This window comes from Mus pahari, chromosome X (genome assembly GCF_900095145.1).
Source record: "Mus pahari chromosome X, PAHARI_EIJ_v1.1, whole genome shotgun sequence".
NCBI lineage: Eukaryota > Metazoa > Chordata > Mammalia > Rodentia > Muridae > Mus > Mus pahari.
In genome coordinates, this window is record NC_034613.1 from 12646009 (window position 1) to 12658920 (window position 12912).

The 12912-nt window shown below is 37.9% G+C and overlaps 1 protein-coding gene and 1 pseudogene across 2 annotated transcripts in view; both read left to right on the top strand.

Annotated features, from left to right (window-relative positions):
* Rp2 (RP2 activator of ARL3 GTPase) overlaps nucleotides 1-12472 on the top strand; it is a 39825-nt gene extending 27353 nt beyond the window's left edge. The window contains exons 4-5 of the mRNA XM_021188055.2: nucleotides 11528-11613; nucleotides 11951-12472. Coding sequence (XP_021043714.1) covers nucleotides 11528-11613; nucleotides 11951-12034 — 170 coding nt within the window. The 3' untranslated portion in view covers nucleotides 12035-12472. The remainder of the gene's footprint in view (nucleotides 1-11527; nucleotides 11614-11950) is intronic.
* Nucleotides 2962-3699, top strand: LOC110313619 (annotated as a pseudogene). The gene has a single exon (XR_002380121.1). The product of XR_002380121.1 is annotated as a high mobility group protein B2 pseudogene (transcript).
* Nucleotides 12473-12912: the final 440 nt, after the last annotated feature.

The window sequence follows — 12912 nt, forward strand, 5'->3', positions numbered from 1 at the left end:
GAGAGAGAGAGAGAGAGAGAGAGAGAGAGAGAGAGAGAGAGAGAGAGAAACCTTTTTTGAGACAAGGTCTTACTGTGTAACCTCAGATGACCTGAAATTCACAGAATCTGCCTGCCTGTAGGATTCAAAGCCACCAAGAGTGAGCCCACTGCACTTTTTATCCACTCAAATGTATACCTAGAAGTTGGATTTCTGGATTATATGATAGTTCTACTTTCAAATTTTTAAGTATTTTCATAATGACTATAACAATTTACATTCCCACTAGCAGTACACAGGGGTTCTTCTTGCTGCACATCCTTAACAACATATTTCTTTTTGTGGTAATAACCCACCTAACGTGTATGAAAAGTTCATATCTCATTGTAGGTTTGATTTGCATTTTCTTGATTAACAACATTTGGTACTTACTTTTTCATGTGTTGCTTCTTATTGATAGTTTAAAAGAAGTGCTTTGCATTTCAATTTCCTTTCAATTCCATTATGTTTCTCTTCTCATATTTATTATTTCCTTACTTTCACTAACATTAGGTATGACTTATTCTATCTCTAGTTTCTTAACGTTTGAGTAAAGGTTACAGATATTAGCATGTTTTGACATTGAAAACTTACAGCTAACAGCTTGCTTGAGTGGAGTGTATATGCATACATGTTCTCATGAAACATGGGACAGCTTTCCTCACTTAGGTACAATGCACACAATGTTTGGGGGCCATGCCAAACACCAAATCATTAAGAATCTCCAAAATGTGAAAAATGAGGCACACTTGAGACAGAATAAAGGATGCTTGCTTATATATAAGGAATAAAACAAGAAGGCTGAGCCTCACTCAGCTGGGAACATGCACAGCAAGCAGATTTGAGAACAGCTGCAACAGCAGAGCAGGTAGTGATGGGTAGAGGAGTTGAATACACTTAAAGGACTTGGAGGAACTTTCAGAAGAACTTTAACAAGTAGACAAATGAGGAGGTACTGTATATGTATTTAATACTGATTTTCTTCCTACTGTATATGTATTTTTTACTTTAGCTGTATCTTGAAAATTTCAGCACATTTTGTTTTCATATTCATTCAGTTCAAAATTTGGCAAAATACCTGCTTTAGAAAATGAAGTTTTATGTGAGTATGGCCATAAGCATTCCTTTGTGTATTCTGCTGCTTTTGTACTACAACCAAAGAGTTGTTTACTGGCAGGTAATGTGCAGTCCTCAAGGCCTAAAATATTTTTTATCTGATCCTTTATAGAGAAAATAACTTGACATTTAATTTAGTGAAAAGTAATTTTGAAGCCAGTATAGTAGCACATTCTTGAGACAAGAGGATCATGAGTTTCAGACAAGTTTGGGTTATATGTGAGTTCAAGATCAGATTGGGTTACTTATTTGAATGATGTCTCAAAAAAATAAAAAGGAAGAGGAGGAGGAGAGAGGGAAAGGAAGTGGAAGAAGAGTGGGAGAAGGAGAGGAAGAGGAAGAAGGAGGAGAGAGAGAAAAAGGAGGAGAAGGGGAAGGAAGGAAGGAAGGAAGGAAGGAAGGAAGGAAGGAAGGAAGGAAGGAAGGAAGGNAGGAAGGAAGGAAGGAAGGAAGGAAGGAAGGAAGGAAGGAAGGAAGGAAGGAAGGAAGGAAGGAAGGAAAGAAGGAAGGAAGAATTGGGGGCTGAAGAGTTGGTTCAGTCATTAGGATCACTTGTGGAGGCTGAAGAGATAGTTCAGTCATTAGGATCACTTGCTACTCTTCCAGAGAACGCAAGTTCAATTTCCAGTACCCATGTTGGGTGGCTTAAGCTCCAGGGTACCCTCTGCTGATCTCCATGGGCACTTGCACTCAAGTATATATACCCCCAATAAAGACAAACATACTGTTTTGTAGTAAGTTAAATCTGTTTTAGGACACAGGCTACACTCTATTTTGTTTAGATTTTATGCTTATTTGATAATAATGTAAATTCTCTTTGCTTGATAGGATGTTATAGAAATAACTACTATGTCAACTTAGTTGATAATAACATGCAAGTAAGTCATCTCTCTCCTTTCTGCCTATTTATTTCATACATTAATGAGAGAAATGTTAAAGTCTACAAGTGTCATAAGGATTTGTGACATTTCTTTTTTCTAATCTTTGAGGCTTAACTGTGTATATTTTGAAAGTCTGTTAATTGTATATGCATTTAGGATTGTTACATCTTGAAGAATCTTTATTATATAAAGATTTATTTATCTCTGATTATCTTCTTTGCTCTAAAATTTATATAGAATAAAATTAATAAGGTCACTTATTTGTTATATATAATGTGTATAATATATTTCTTATCAAATATATATAATTAAGGTAAAAAATTTTAGAGCATATAGTTGTTTTCTGCTTTTCAGTCCAGTCCGACAGTCTTTAACTGTTGTCTCTAGAACATTCATATCAAAGTAAATTATTGATAAAGTTGGACTAAAGTCTATCATCTTGCTAGTTTTTTTCTATTACATCTTTGTTACCTCTATAAATGTAATTGAGCATTTTTATAATTCCATTTAACCTTCTATTGACTTGTTGGTTGTACATGTTTTTCTAAAACTTAGTTTCACAGAAGTAAATTACAATTTAGACAATTTGTATCCAACTTCACTTATAGTCTAAGAACCTGCAAGCATATTTTTAGATCTCCCTTCCGATCTTCTGTCCTTTATCATTTCTTTTATGTTTATTATGATGCATTGTAATAATGATTGGTAATGTTATTGCTTTGAATTCTCATGCATTTTTACAGCAATATAAAATAGGAAAAATGGAGATCATATTTAACTGGAGGTTTTAGAACAGAGGAATGGCATGGTCCTTTTAAAATGCAATTATTAAAAGCAAGAACCTGGGGATTGCATTAGTGATAAACCAGTTCTCGCCGGAGCTTGGAAGGCTCTCTGTGGAGCTCTGAGGGAAGAGCTCGAACCAGGTAGACGCTGCGCCATCGTCATGGGCAAGGGTGACCCCAGCAAGCCACAAGGCAAATTGTCCTCATACGCCTTCTTTGTGCAGAGCACAAGAAGCATCCCGACTCGTCAGTCAATTTCACCAAGTTCTCCAAGAAATGCTCCGAGAAATGGAAGACCATGTCTGCAAAGGAAAAGTCGAAGTTTGAAGATTTGGCCAAGAGCAACAAAGTTCGTTATGACAGGGAGATGAAGAACTATATATATGTTCCTCCCAATGGTGATAAGAAAGGAAAGAAAAAAGATCCAAATGCTCCGAAGAGACCACCGTCTGCCTTCTTCCTGTTTTGCTCTGAAAATCGCCCAAAGATCAAAATTGAACACCCTGGCCTGTCTATTGGAGATCCTGTGAAGAAACTGGATGAGATGTGGTTTGAGCAATCTGCCAAAGAGAAACAACCATGTGAGCAGAAAGCAGCTAAACTAAAGGAGAAGTATGAAAAGGATATTGCTGCATACCATGCCAAGGGCAAAAGTGAAGTAGGAAAGAAGGGTCCTGGTAGGCCAACAGGATCAAAGAAGAAGAATGAACCAGAAGATGAGGAAGGAGAAGAGAAGGAAGAGGAGGAAGATGAGGAGGGGGAAGATGAGGATGAAGAATAAGTGGCAGTCCTAAAGTGTGGAATATATGTGTTCGGGCAATTATTTTGCTAAGAATGTGAAATTCAAGTGCAGCTCAACATTAGCTTCAGTATAAAAACTGTACAGATTTTTGTATAGCTGCATATGTAGCAGAGGAAGGGCTTGTTGGTCATCAATGGGAGGAGAGGCCCTTGGTCCTGTGAAAGTTCTATGCCCGAGTGTAGGGGAATGCCAGGGCCAGGAAGAGGGAGTGGGTGGGTTGGGGAGCAGGGGCAGGGGGAAGGGGATAGCGGGTTTTCAGAGGGGAAACCAGGAAAGGGTTTGAAATGTAAGTAAAGAAAATGTCGAATAAAAAAAAAAACTTAACACTGTCCCCAAAACAACAACAAACGTTTAACCTCCCATTTCACTAAAATGTTCTAATCAAATGTTATTTTGTCTTGACTTTTCATTCCCAAACATTTATGTATCTCAAATAAAGCAAAATTTAAAGCATGCTTTCTTGAGTGACCACACTGCATTTTAACATCTAACAGTTAATGGCAGTTCCTTAAAGATCCTTTCATACTCATATGCAAATTATCAAATTCTTTATGTCCTTTTACAGCTAATTTCATCCGGGTCTAAAAATGGACCCACTTGTTGTAATTTGTTGTTTCATATCTTGTATGTCTTAATTTTAAAGCCAAGCATTTCCCCCTCTTTATGTAGTTTGGTCAGTTGCCCTGTAGTGTTTATGGGATTAAATTGTTCTACTATGTTTCTTGTAGAAGTTAAATGAAAACCTTGTTTACACTTAGGTTTATTTTTTTGACAAGAATGTGGCAGTACCTCTTTTTGCTTTAAATGCAAATGCCCACAGTGTTTGATAGGGATTTTTTTTTATCATGCTAAGAGTCATCAGCAGATTCAGGTGGCAACGACCTTTTCAATGTGAATGAAATGAATAGGATGTCAAGACCATAGGCATTTTGCCTGAACCAATTATTTTAATAGGAGTTGCAAAATGATCACTTTCTGGTTATATCACCACCTCTACATTTATTAGCAGATGTTAAAAGAACACCTTGTACATCAGCACTGTTTGGTTGACTTGAAATGTGCTCATACCAGAAAAAAAAGAGGAAAAGTAAGCATCAATTTTCAGAGTACTGAATTGGTACCCTAGCAACCCTCAGTAATGTCCAGTGAGTTGGATTCCTTTTTGTCTAAATACCATTATGAAATCAAGGTCTTTTATATAGTCAGTGTGTTTTAATAAGCTGTAATTATTCCTTCTGATTTCAACATGTCTCATAACCTTTTTAATACACTCTATTGCCCTTAGATAGTTTCAGCGCTTTAAACTCAATAAGATATTTCAGCTAGGTTTGATGGTAGAGACAGTCTCTGTCAGTTGATGCCAGCTTGGTCCACCAAGTTCAGGCCAGCCAGTGCTAAATAGTAGGTTTTTTTCTTTTCAAAAGGAAAAATAACAACAAAAGAAAAACAACAACAACAATAAAGTAGACAATGTAACAAAGTACTGTATCTGCTACCATGGTTTTACAGTTTCTAAACGTGTTCACAAGTTTTCCATCGCTATAAAAATAACTGAAGCAATCAACTTAATAAAGAGGAAGGTTTTATTTTGACTTGCAATTTTTGGAGCTTTCAGTCTGTGACTGATTGACCTTATTCCTTTGGGCTTTCCCACAGTACACCATGATGGGAACACATCAGGAAAAAGCCCATTCGCCCTGTACCTTAAACAAAAGAAAGAAGAGATGAGGCTCCGCAATGCTCCTTGTGAAGAGCCCCTAACAATATGAAAATCTCACACTCTGCACCTTCTCTTAAACGTTTCTACTACTTTCCAACACTAGCTTTCAGTACTTTGGGCTTTTAGCACATGGACTAAAATCCAAACGATTATACTAGCTCATAGACAATATATAACTTAGTAAAATTTTCTTCTTTTATAATACTTTTCTTCTGAAAGTTTTGGTTTCTTACCATATTGTTTTAACACAGTGGTTTTATAAATAACAGCAACTTTTACTATGAGTAAGATTAATGAAACTTTAAAATTCCCTTCTATCTTTTTATACTTAGGCCGTATTCCACTGAGGGTATACAGACAAAGCATTGCCTTCTAAGCTTGCTTACACTAGGTCTCTGTGTGGCCACATCACTAACTTGATAGATTCATTTATTTTAGTTTGCTTTTAAGTTTTAGAACTTTTTTCCCACATTTACATTTGGCTTGGAGATGCTGACATGCTTTCCAATTTCAAGTTATATAAAATAGTACATTGAGAGAATTGTCACCTGCATACATGCTACTATACTTTGATCCCCTTCTTTCTTTCAATAGGTAAACATTTGGGGTGGGGCTTTTGATATTTATCTTTTTACATTTTTCTGAACAGGCTTGAGGCTTAGAGTAGTTTCTCTAGCATAAGAACTTTTTTCTAAAAAGATACCTTTAGAATTATTGCCTCTTACAAGGTTTCATTCAATACCCTCTTCTTTTTTAAAAAAGATTTATTTACTTATTTTATGTATGTGAGTACACTGTAGCTGTACAGCCTTCAGTGGTTATTGGGAATTTAATTTTAGGACCTCTGCTCACTCTGATCAACCCCGCTCACTCCGGTCAACTCTGCTCGTTCAGTCTTTGCTTACTCTGGCCCAAAGATTTATTTATTATTATATATAAGTACACTGTAGCTCTCTTAAGATGTGCCAGAAGAGAGCATCAGATCTCATTATGGGTGGTTGTGAACCACTATGTGGTTGCTGGGATTTGAACTCAGAACCTTTGGAAGAGCAGCCTTTCCTGGTTCCCCCCCCCCGAAAACCCCCCTATGCCCTCCCCCTCCCCCTGGTCACCAACCCACTCAATTCCATTTCCTGGCCCTGGCATTCCCCTACACTGGGGCATAGAGCCTTCATAGGACCAAGGGCCTCTCCTCCCAATGATGACTGACAAGGCCATCCTCTATATGTGACTAGAGCCAAGGTCTCTCCATGTGTACTCTTTGGTTGGTGGTTTAGTCCCTGGGAGCTCTGGGGGTTCTGGATGGTTCATCTTGTTGTTCCTCCTATGGGGCTGCAAAACCCTTCAGCTCCTTGGGTTCTTTCTCTAGTTCCTCCATTGGAGAACCTGTGCTCAGTCCAATGGTTGCCTGAGAACATCCGCCTCTGTATTTATCAGGCACTGGTAGAGTCTCTCAGAAGACAGCTATATCACTCTCCTGTCAGCAAGCACTTGTTGGTATCCACAATAGTGTCTGGGTTTGGTGATTGTATATGGGATGGATCCCCATGTCGGGCAGTCCCTGGATGGTCTTTCCTTCAGTCTCTGCTCTACACTTTGTCTCTGTAACTCCTTCCATGGGTATTTTGTTCCCCCTTGTAAGACCACACTTTGGTCTTCCTTCTTGAGCTTCATGTGGTTTGTGAATTGTATCTTGGGTATTCTGAGCCTCTGGGCTAATATCACTTATCAGTGAGTGCATATCATGTTGTTCTTTTGTGATTGGGTTACCTAAGGATGATATCCTCCAGCTCCATCCTTTTGCCTAAGAATTTCATAAATTCATTGTTTTAATAGCTGAGTAGTAATCCATTGTGTAAATGTACTACATTTTCTGTATCCATTCCTCTGTTGAGGGACATCTGGGTTCTTTCCAGCTTCTGGCTATTATAAATAAGGTCACTATGAACATAGTGGAGCATGTGTCCTTATTACATGTTGGAACATCTTCTGGGTATATACCCAAGAGTGGTATAGCTGGGTCTTCAGGTAGTACTATGTCCAATTTTCTGAGGAACCACCAAACTGATTTCCAGAATAGTTGTACCAGCTTCCAATCTCACCAGCAATGGAGGAGTGTTCCTCTTTCTCCACATCCTCACCAGCATCTGCTCTCACCTGAGTTTTTGATCTTAGCCATTCTGACTGGTGTCAAGTGGAATTGTTGAAATGGGTTGTTTTGATTTGTATTTCCCTAACGACTAAGGATGTTGAACATTTCTTTAGGTGCTTTTCAGCCATTCGGTATTCCTCAGTTGAGAATTCTGGGTGCCCTTGCATTTAGAGCATAGATGTTCAGAATTGAGAGTTCTTCTTGGTAGATTTTTCCTTTGGTGAATATGAAGTGTCCCTCCTTACCTTTTTGATGACTTTTGGTTGAAAGTCGATTTTATCCAATATTAGAATGGCTACTCCCACTTGTTTCTTGGGACCATTTGCGTGGAAAGTTGTTTTCCAGCCTTTACTCTGAGGTAGTGTCTGTCTTTGACACTGCAGTGTGTTTCCTTTATGCAGCAAAATGCTGGGTCATGTTTACATATCCAGTCTGTTAGTCTATGTCTTTTTATTGGGAAATTGAGTCTGTTGGTGTTAAGAGATATTAAGGAATAGTGATTGTTGCTCCCTGTTATTATTGGTGTTATTTTTATGTTTGTGCGGTTATCTTTTATTGGGTATGTTGAAAGACTACTTTCTTGCTTTTTCTAGGGTGTAGTTTCCCTTCTTGTGTTGGAATTTTCCATTTATTATCCTTTGTAGGGCTGGATTTGTGCAAATATAGTGTGTAAATTTTGTTTTGTAATGAAATATCTTGGTTTCTCCATCTATGGTAATTGAGAGTTTTGCTGGGTATAGTAGTCTGGGTTGCCATTTCTGTTCTCTTAGGGTCTGTATGAGATCTTTCCAGGATCTTCTAGCTTTATAGACTCTGGTGAGAAGTCTGGTGTAATTCTGATAAATCTGCCTTTATATGTTACTTGACCTTTTCTCATTGCTGCTTTTAATATTCTTTGTTTAGTGCATTTGGTGTTTTGATTATTATGTGACAAGAGGAATTTCTTTTCTGGTCCAATCTATTTGGCATTCTGTAGGCTTCTTGTATGTTCATGGGCATCTCTTTCTTTAGGTTAGGGAAGTTTTCTTCTATAATTTTGTTGAAGATATTTACTGGTCCTTTAAGTTGGGAATCTTCACTCTCTTCTATACCAATTATCCTTAGGTTTGGTCTTCTCATTGTGTCCTGGATTTCTTGGATGATTTGGGTTAGGAGCTTTTTGCATTTTGCATTTTCTTTGACTGTTGTGTCAATGTTTTTTATGGTGTCTTCTGCACCTGAGATTCTCTCTTCTATCTCTTATATTCTGTTGGTAATGCTTGCATCTTTGACTCCTGGTCTCTTCCCTAGGTTTTCTAACTCCAGTATTGTCTCCCTTTGTGATTTCTTCCTGGATTGTTTTGTTCAGTTCCTTCACCTGTTTGGTTGTGTTTTCCTGTAATTCTTTTAAGGATTTCTGTGTTTTCTCTTTAAGGTCTTCTACCTGTTTACCTGTGTTCTCTTGTATTTATTTAAGGGAGTTATTTATGTCCTTAAATTCTTCTATCATCATCATGGGATGTGATTTTAAATCAGAGTCTTGCTTTTCTGGTGTGTTGGGGTATCCTGGGTTCACTGTCGGTGGGAGAACTGGATTCTGATGATGCCAAATAGTCTTGGTTTCTGTTGCTTATGTTCTTGCGCTTGCCTTTCGTCATCTGGTTATCTCTGATGTTAGCTGGTCTTGCTATCTCTGACTTTGGCTTGTCCCTCCTGTAAGCCTGTGTGTCAGTACTCCTGGGAGACCAGTTCTCTCTGGGAGGAATTTACGTATGGAGAGCTCTGGTATAGGGTCAGCTCTGGGGTGCAGACAGAAACCAGAAGGATCCTGTGTCCAGCTGATCCTTGGTTCCTGTGTCCTGATGGCTCTGTGAGTGTCCCTTTTGGGCCAGCAATTCAAAGAGAAGTGGTGGTCTTACCTGGGCTCACAGGTGTGTAGGTACTCCAGGGAATCCAGCTCTCTCCTGGCGATATTTCTGTATTTAGCTTTGTGGCACTCCTAGACTTCTGTCCCAGGCAGCCCCTCTGTTCCTGTGTCCTGAGGGTTCTGGGAAGGTTCCTCTGAGCAGCAGTGATGGTCCTACCTACACTCACAGTCCTGTTAGTGCTCCTGGGTGGCTTACTCCCTCCTGACACTATTTGGGTATGGAGCCCTGTGGCAGAGGATCTCCCTGATACCCTTTTCTTATCACTCACACTTTTCACAGAGACTTTTTGCCAAGAATGAGAAAATGTTAGCAGTTATCTTTTCTTTTACTCAGTACTTATCATAACCTACAGATACTGTGGTGCTTGGAGCTCATAGTCTAGCTTGTTCTCTAGGTCTGAGGGTATAGTTGATGGCTGTATTGTTTGCCTTTCCTGTATGTGTACTGTATTAAATTATAACCCTCCAGTTATTTTAGCATCAAATTTAACAATATCCTTCTCATTGTTGTGCTTTGTTCAGGACACACAACGACATTAAAGTTAGCATTTCATATCACTTTTTAGTATTTCGTACTTAGTATTCTATTATTCTATATCGTTTTATGTTTGTTTAATCAGTTTATATCTGTTTTCAAAACACATTTGTAAACCCGTGAAGGTCAGAATTTCTCCATCATCATAGGAGATGAAAGACTGATCTGTTAGGAATATGGTGATCACTGAATAAACATTTATTAAATTAAAGTGCACATTTTCTTCGTCTAACTGGTCTTGGCCATGCTTGCCAAGAAAAAAATCTGTGTTACAGTCCAGGTCTACCAAAGGTTTAATCATGAATCTCTACCCCTAAATTTAAGTCATAGGGGTTTTTAATGTATTCAAAGAAATGGATGGGAAAGTAGGGACAAGTCTTTCCATTCAGAGGATTAAAAAGAAAAGCTCAATCTTTGCTTTTAGAATGTAGCTTTAAGACACACTTGAGAAATTTTTTTCAAGGAGGTATTGCTTTGGTATCTGGCCTTAATTCCCCTTTGGTTTAGTTCTATAGTTGGTGGCCTAGAGCTTGGCTGGTAAGTAAGGGAACTGGAAGGAAGGCCAGCTACCTGACAGACTTGTTTATGTTGACTTGGATTGTTTTTTTGTTTTTTATCTTGGTTGATATTTTTCCCACTATTCTTTGTACTGCTAAATGAGTGGAGATTCTTTGGTATTGTTTGTTTGTTTTGTTTTAAAAAGAAGAATAAAGGGCTGGTGAGATGGCTCAGTGGGTAAGAGCACCCGACTGCTCTTCTGAAGGTCCGGAGTTCAAATCCCAGCAACCACATGGTGGCTCATAACCATCCATAACAAGATCTGACGCCCTCTTCTGGAGTGTCTGAAGACAGCTACAGTGTACTTACATATAATAAATAAATAAATCTTTAAAAAAAAGAATAAAAACCAGAGAAACCAGACAATTTCCAACAGCTAAAAATGTGACACTAAGGGGGTTGGAGAGATTGCTCAGTGGTTAAGAATGCTTACTGTTCATGCAAAGAACTGGAATTTAGATACCAGTACCCAAATATGGCAGCTCAGAACCAACTGTCTATAACTCCAGCTGCAGGGAATCTAATGACCTCTTCTGGCCTTTACAAGTCACCTGCCCTCTAGATGCTTCCTCTCTCCCTCTCTCTCTCTCTCTCTCTCTCTCTCTCTCTCTCTCTCTCTCTCTCTCTCACACACACACACACACACACACACACACACACACACTTAAAAAAGTGTGACACTAGTCCTATATATAGGAGCTGCTCATCATAGGATGAGACTCAGTGTTTTATGGTAGAGATAGGGAAAAAACCTGAAGTATGTGCCCTTCTATTTATCTCCTTTCCCACGTGATAAGGATACTCGGTATTTCTTAGGAAGAATCCATTAATGAATGCTGGGCGGAGTGCATACCTGTAACTCTAGTACTGAGGAGGCAGAAGCATGAGAATGGGGAAAAGTTCAAAGGCAGTCTGGTCTACACAGTGCATTCTAGGCTACCCTGAGCTTAATAGTGACACTGTGTCAAAAATATAAAATAAAAGAAATACAAGGATTACTTTTACAATATATTTGTATTTGTGCTATGAAAACACTTCTTGGGGTTCCTTTCAGGTCCCGTGATTGCCTTGGAATTTAATGGAGATGACGCTGTACAAGAATGTCACCTTATTGTAAATGGGATATTCAACGGGACAAAGGTATAAGATCTTAATGACTATATCTCAATCCAGCTTTCCATTTTATCTCCTTTCCCTTATGATCAAATAGTACTTGTATTTATAGTATATCCCTTAACTTCACCATCACAACCATCTGTAACTCCAGCTCCAACACCCTCTTTTAACCTCTGAGGAAATCAGCCATGCGTGTGGTATACATACTACATACATTCAGGCAAAACATTCATACACATACAAAATAACTCTAAAAGCTTAAAAAGAAAACCCAAGCCTGTGACTTTGTTCTGAGAAGAGGTGGGCTTTGACATTTAAGGGCTACAGAACTAATTTTTTGTTTATTTTGTATTTGGAATAGATGTTTGTATCAGAAAAGAAGGAGACCGCATCTGGAGATGTTGATAGCTTCTATAACTTTGCTGAGATCCAGATGGGGATATGAAGCGGATTGTGGTATTAAGCCCCTTCTATCCTTTATATACAGACAGTTTGATAATATACTTACATATGTTAGTCATTTAGCAATTAGGAATTTTTACTGATGCTATAATTGTTAAAAGCTATTTTAAAATAACTTTTTAAATACCATATCAGTTACTTGAGTATCTAAAATAATTCATTTAAATTGAGTAGTTTTAATCATCTTATAAACTATTTAACTTGCTTCAATAAGCTTACAGTTTTATTTCTTATTAGGAAATATTCATGATTTTATTCCTAATTAAAAGTTCTTTCATATCTCTGGTAATTTAAACTTTCCAACTTACCTTAGTGCTCTATGATAATTCATTTAAGAATATATTTTGTTTCTTATTTTCTCTTTTAATTTAGAGGAATTTGTTACTAGGTGAAATTAAATAAACCTATGCACTTTAAAAAAGATACATACATAGCCAGTTAAATAATCATTTCCTTCTTTCATTATATGACTAATGAGATTTTGTACATGGCATTGACATACTATTTTGTAAATTGGAAGATTTTTTTTAAAAATGGGTATTTGAAAGCTGAGTGTGGTCGTAGCGTCTATAGTCCCAGGCTACTTGGGATGCCTAAGTGGAAGAATTACTTGAGCTCAGGAGTTCAAGAACAGCCTTGGCAAGTAAGACTCTATTAGAAAGAAAAAGCTAAGATAACCAGCTTTGCAAATACTTCTAACTGATCCTGGCATTGCTGTTTTAAGAACTACTTCCAAGTAGTACAACAGATTTCTAAGTACAACTGCCAGATGATTCTCCTGTTTTCTAATAAGAAAATGTTACATACAACATAAAACTATAGAACACCAATAACCAAGCTGGGCATGGTGGTACACGCCTT